Source organism: Eutrema salsugineum, unplaced genomic scaffold, assembly GCF_000478725.1.
Source record: "Eutrema salsugineum unplaced genomic scaffold, Eutsalg1_0 scaffold_2, whole genome shotgun sequence".
NCBI classification, from domain to species: domain Eukaryota; kingdom Viridiplantae; phylum Streptophyta; class Magnoliopsida; order Brassicales; family Brassicaceae; genus Eutrema; species Eutrema salsugineum.
This window is the reverse complement of record NW_006256829.1, coordinates 18,307,731-18,314,034: the sequence shown is the minus strand read 5'-3', so window position 1 is coordinate 18,314,034 and position 6,304 is coordinate 18,307,731. Positions and strand designations below refer to the sequence as shown.

At 37.2% G+C, this 6,304-nt stretch overlaps 1 protein-coding gene across 2 annotated transcripts; it reads left to right on the top strand.

Annotated features, from left to right (window-relative positions):
• The first annotated feature begins 1,759 nt into the window (after positions 1–1,759).
• On the top strand, positions 1,760–5,925 carry LOC18018288 (pyridoxine/pyridoxamine 5'-phosphate oxidase 1, chloroplastic). 2 transcript variants are annotated; one of them, XM_024156574.1, is made up of 13 exons: positions 1,760–2,090; positions 2,177–2,215; positions 2,618–2,785; positions 2,869–2,974; positions 3,150–3,316; positions 3,406–3,648; positions 3,936–4,024; positions 4,507–4,557; positions 4,649–4,739; positions 4,917–5,021; positions 5,117–5,187; positions 5,303–5,395; positions 5,611–5,925. In XM_024156574.1, the coding sequence occupies exons 1-13, from the start codon at positions 1,782–1,784 to the stop codon at positions 5,675–5,677; spliced, it is 1,599 nt and encodes a 532-aa protein (XP_024012342.1). In that variant the 5' UTR covers positions 1,760–1,781; the 3' UTR covers positions 5,678–5,925. The 2 variants fall into 2 exon arrangements, with proteins under 2 accessions (XP_024012342.1, XP_006402201.1); XM_006402138.2 differs by having other exon boundaries at positions 5,300–5,395.
• The last annotated feature ends 379 nt before the right edge of the window (positions 5,926–6,304 follow it).

Below are 6,304 nucleotides of genomic sequence, written 5' to 3'. Positions count from 1 at the left end.
AATATCCAACAACCCGATGATCCGAATATATCAGTTCCGTTCGGGTTCAGATATCCAAATGCCTCGGCCTACAAGTTTTTAAACTCTCTAAACTTTTTATACGTCGTCGTTGAGAGATTATCTTCCGTCTATTTTTTGATTGGAAGATAAAGAAGCTGTACCCAAAAACTCGATTTTTGAGGCCGATGAAAAAGGCAGATCGGGTAATCAGAAATCGGCAAGGATTCTGGATACCGGAAAAAACAAAAACCAGGAGGCTATATCGGAATGTTAGGCAACGCAAGCAGTAAGAGTTATTGAACACAAGCCCCAAGTCCAAGCCCAATGTAGTGTGATGTCGTAGGCCCATATATGTTAGGGTTTCCTTGCAAGATAGTTTCTATATAATTGTGTGTAATGTTTTTGGGAAAATACCTTTGAGAGTTGTCGACACAACTCTCCTCTTCTAAATTTATGATATCAATCCAAAACTTTATTAATCTTGGTATTCTAAATAAAGTTTTCTCATCTTTACTTTCCTTGCATTCAATAAAGCTCAGTGAGCTATTTAATTTTCTCTATCTTTTATTTATCTTATTAAGCTCCTTCAGAGCATGAATAATCCTTGCTTGAATTATCCTACATGGTATCAGAGCTTCAGTCGTTCTATGGGATTTATAGATTTCTTATTCAACCAGTTTATGGCCTTTCTCATACACCACTGCTGCTGTATCCAAGACTTCGTCTTTTTCAAAAGCTCCGCCAAAAGCTCCGCCAAAAGCTCCGCTGGTCTTCCTCAAATCCAAAGAGAAATGAAACTAAAGAAGTCAGAGAGTGAGCGAGAGGAGAAGGTCTGCGTGTCAAATCCGAAGACTTGTGTATGGAACGTTGAAGCTAGGATTGGGTCTTATAAAGATTGGATTATGGCTGAAAGTTTTCGGTTTGGTGAGCGCACATAAGGTGTTCGATGATATGCCAAAGAGGAAGACAGAATGATTAGTAGCAGTGAGTTAGCATAGTGTTGTAGTTCTTGATACGAGGCTGAGAGTGATTAGTGTGTCGTTAGATGTGGAAGAAGACTCACCTTCATTATGAGACAGCTTAGGAGAGTTAAACGAGGTAAAGAAAATCCGGACTCTTCGTGAGATAAATAGGCTACAAAGATAGACCTGAATAGATCTCACACTAATGACTGATTTTATGGTGGAGTGAGGTAATTGACTACTTCAGACAACTTGCTTCGAGCTCTCTTTCCTCTGTTCATGCGGCTGCACTTATGTTTCCAAACTTAGCTTCGCACTTTACGCTAAGTTTGCGGGGTAGTATTGAACACAAGTCCAAGTCTAAGCCCAATGTAGTGTGATGTTGTAGGCCCATATATGTTAGGATTTCCTTGCAAGATAGTTTCTATATAATTGTGTATAATGTTTTTGGGAAAATACCTTCAGAGAGTTGTCGACACAACTCTCCTCTATTTATGATATCAATCCAAAACTTTATTAAGCTTGGTGTTCTAAATTAAGTTTTTTCATCTTTATTTTCCTTGCATTCAATAAAGTTGAATGAGCTATTTCATTTTCTCTATCTTTTATCTATCTTATTAAGCTCTCCTTCACAGCATAAAAATCTTTGCTTGGATTATCCTACCAGAGTAACCCCAAATGCTAAATCTAATATTGGAAGCTCCAACGAATTTATAAAAATGAGTTAGGTACCAACGGACCCAAAATTGATATGCATAAACCGAACTAAGTTGGCCTATTTCGGAGTTTGGGTCAGAATGATTGTTTTGTTGTGGCTAAATGAGGTCTGTGATGCGTAGAGTCACAACAATGACATCCTCCTTCTTCCTCCAATCACCACCACTCCCAATTTCTCACAAACCTCTTCTCTCTCCAATTCCAAAACAATACTGTCTCTCCTCTTTTCTTCCTTTACCCACACAGCGATTTCTCACTGCTACCCACGGCTCTCGTCTACAGACTTTCTCTACCAAATCAGAACCAAACATGCAGGATTCAGGATCAGTGTCTTACCTTACGCAGCGTGAAGCCGCCGAGATTGATGAGACCTTGATGGGTCCTCTCGGCTTTACCGTTGATCAGCTCATGGTCTCCATCGTTTTCTCTTGTTTCTTTTCCTTATTATGCTTTTGTTTTCCCGCGTGATCGTGCTCGAATTTCTTATTTTCTTCCAGGAATTAGCTGGTCTTAGCGTCGCAACTTCAATTGCTGAGGTAAAAATTCGAAACTTTGTTTTGTTTTGCGAGTCTGAGGAAGATAATTAGTATAAGAAAGCTCAAAGCTTTTGTTGGAGCTAAGAACATAATGAAGTAAAATCCAAATAAGTTTTTCTTGCAGAATCAAACCTACCTAAACGGATCCCTTAAATGTAAAACCATATAACAAAGCTCAAAGCTATTCCCTTTGAAACCGATAAACCTCTTAAGCTCAAGCTTTGGATGAGTTCCACAAGTGGAGACTTCATACCCATATATGTTAGAACCTAAAACAAAACTCAACTAGGAAAGGAACAATATTTTCATTTAACAATGGTACACAGTTGATGTAATAGTGTAAGCATTACAAAGTTTATTCTTGCTATGTACATTGGTTGTGAAGTCTACAATATATTCCAGGTTTATAAACCGACAGAATATAGCCGTGTTCTCGCAATCTGTGGTCCTGGAAACAATGGTGGTGATGGTCTTGTGGCGGCAAGGCATCTTCACCACTTTGGATATAAACCGTCTATCTGTTATCCTAAACGTACAGACAAATCACTTTATACTGGACTGGTCACTCAGGTTTGTAATCAGTGCTTTGTTTAAGATTTTTTTTTACCGTTTTCCGGCTTTATACCGCATACTGAAATTGTCTGTTTCTGTAGTTGGAGTCACTTTCAATCCCTTTTGTTTCTGTCGATGATCTGCCGGAGGACTTGTCAAAGGACTTTGATGTTATCATAGATGCAATTTTCGGGTTTTCGTTTCATGGTAACTATTCGTTTGCCCACATCTTTAGAATTTTTCAAAGCATGAAATGTTCAAGAAATGAAATTCACTCTGAATAGCAGGTTTTGGAGTCAAAGTCTTGAATTCTTCAGTGATGATCCTAATTTCATTGGTCATGTTTCAACTGCTTTTTTATTTAAATGTTTTGCACATTTAGGTGCTCCAAGGCCTCCGTTTGATGACCTTATCCGGAGATTAGTGTCCTTGCAAAACTCTGAGAAAACGCTCCAAAAACACCCTGTCATTGCCTCTGTGGATATCCCTTCTGGATGGCACGTTGAAGAAGGAGACCATGAAGGTGAAGGAATTAAGCCTGATATGTTGGTATGCCTTAGACGAAATGCTCGCACTACTCTTTTCCCCGAATCATAAAAAAAAAAAATTTATTAACTGAACCTCTTAATTTGTCTTAGGTATCTTTGACTGCCCCAAAATTATGTGCGAAGAGATTTTGTGGCCCTCATCACTTTTTAGGTGGCAGATTTGTACCACCTCAAGTTGCAGAAAAATATAAGCTCGAGCTTCCTAGTTACCCTGGGACATCGATGTGTGTTAGAATTGGTAAACCTCCAAAAGTTGACATATCTGCTATGAGAGTGAACTATGTCTCTCCAGAACTGCTCGAGGACCAGGTTGAAAGTGATCCTACTTTACAGGTATGAATTCATTTATTTGTCTTTGCTTATCTGTACTATTCGCCTTCTACATTCTCAGGTATTGAATGAGCGTAAACTTATATTGCGTCCTGAAAATAAGAAATGAAGCGTCTTTGTTGCGCCCAAGTCATTTTGTTATCTGAAATAATATACTTTTTCACTTTTGCTCATTTTTTGTGGCTTTTCAATAACTCGTTCTGCTAGATTACTCACTGCTTAGTTATTGTGGTCGCTTATTAAAGATAAGGCATCCTTTTATGCTAAGCAGTTCACTCTTATTTTTGCAGTTCCGTAAGTGGTTTGATGAAGCAGTTGCTGCTGGACTTAGAGAAACAAATGCTATGGCTTTGTCTACGACGAACAAGGACAGAAAACCGTAAGTGTACTTTGATGTTTCAAGAGATGCTACTCCATGGAACGATTTGCTGATGAACATGTTCCAAAAGATTTTGTATTTCCATATCTCTTAGGTATTATCTAGCATGACTATATTCTAATGGTGGAACTTTAAATAGCTTTCGGCAATAGGATCCAGCTATGATTTATTTTAATATGTTGTTATTTGATACACAGCTTGTAATAGTAAAAATATGTCTCAGATTTCCAGTTTGATGCATGATATGAGCTTCTCACATGTTTTTTTTTTTCTTGTTCCACTCTTTTTTGAAGTAGTTGTAAGTAAATATGTTAGTGTCTCTGCATGCGCGAATCTCAATCATGGGTGATTTCAGTTAATTTTCTGAGTACATCTTAAGCTGTGTAAATAGATAGAGCATGCACAAATTTGCATTGAACACAAATTTTGCCTCTTTACTTTCTTTCTTATTATCATTTCTAACGATTGTGATTCTGCCTCAGATCATCAAGAATGGTTTTACTAAAAGGCTTTGATGAGAATGGATTTGTCTGGTTAGTACATCCTCTCCCTTCTTTTGCTGAGAATAGGAGTATGAAGATCTTTGTGTGCAACCTGATGTTTGCTTAAAATCGTAAAATACAGGTTTACTAACTATGAAAGCAAAAAGGGTATTGATTTAACAGAGAATCCTTGTGCAGCACTTCTTTTTTACTGGGAAAGTTTGAACCGGCAGGTACGTGTTTTCATCTTCCTTTACCTTATGTTCTAGCTGACCTTTGGCCATCTGCTGTAGTAGAATACTCTGTTCTTCAAAACCAGATGCTTCCACCACTGATACGCATGAATTAGTAACTTGGCTGCTGAATACCTTTTAGAAATACTAATATCCGTTATCACTGTACCATAACAGGTACGAATTGAAGGACCAGTTGAGAGAATATCTGAGGCAGAATCCGAGAATTACTATCATAGTCGTCCTAGAGGAAGCCAGATCGGAGCTATTGTTAGCAAGCAGGTGCCTCATGAATTGTTGCAGTTATCAAAATATTTTCATATGATGTTAAGAATCTGCTTTGGACCCTCATCCTTCAACTCTTTGATTCCTATCAGAGTTCTGTAGTACCTGGGAGGCATGTTCTATACGATGAGTATGAACAACTGACCAAAAAATATTCAGATGGGTGAGTTCTAAAATCTCTTAATAACTCTTCATAGAAAACTCTTTTGATTTAATGTTCTTGATTGATAACTAAGAATTACAAAGAGCCATGACTTTATTTATCTTGCTTGCAGAAGTTTGATACCAAAGCCGAAAAACTGGGGAGGATTCAGACTTAAACCAAACCTGTTTGAGTTTTGGCAGGGACAACCATCTCGTTTGCATGACAGGTGCCTCTTATCTTTTTCCTTCCGTATCATTTGTCGTAATTTGGGGGACAAATCAGGTTTCTCTCTAGTTCTAAGGACATGTTTCCAGATATATCTTGAAATTAAAGAGCATGATGACGAAAATGATCTCTTAATTAGAGCTTAGAAGCACAGAAAAGTAGCGATAGCCAATGTTCGCTAAGGTATGATTGTTGAACAATGTGTTTCATTCGCAGGCTACAGTATTCTCTGCATGACTTAAACGGGAATCCTGCCTGGAGAATTCATAGATTGGCCCCTTGAATTGTACTCACCTACTTCTTCTCTTGAAGAAGAAGGCTATTTGGGTTTCATATCAACCACTACACAGTGAGAATAAGTTTTAATAAGTATATACAGATACAAAATATGTATATATAGCCTTGTAGTGATTTTATTTCCAAAATGTACGAGAAACAAACAGATACGAGCATTCTATTTAATTTTTCTTTATGATTGTTGTAGATACAGAGAATATCATTATCATATCAAATAAGGTTTCAATTATCATTCATGGTCTTGTATTTTTAATGCTTGTTAAGCAGTTAAATTACAAATGCGAATTTAGTACGTAACATTAAGTGATTAATAACAATGATTAGAATCTTTTATATAAAAAAAAAAAGAAGAAGACGAGACTTGCATTATATCTTTAAGTGTTCCATGGTCTACGATGGCTCTCTAATTGTATCTTTGCATGGGATGTGGTCCTTTTTTCTCGCATCAATATGACTGATCCCTATTTGACTTGCTAATTCTCATTAATTACTCATTTGAGTATATTACATTGTTCGAATGCTAATTGTCCTTGCATCATTGCATGTTTTACTTATTTACTATCATTTCGTTACATTGTGGTAATTGGTAAAGTATATCAAAGCCCAAAAGCAA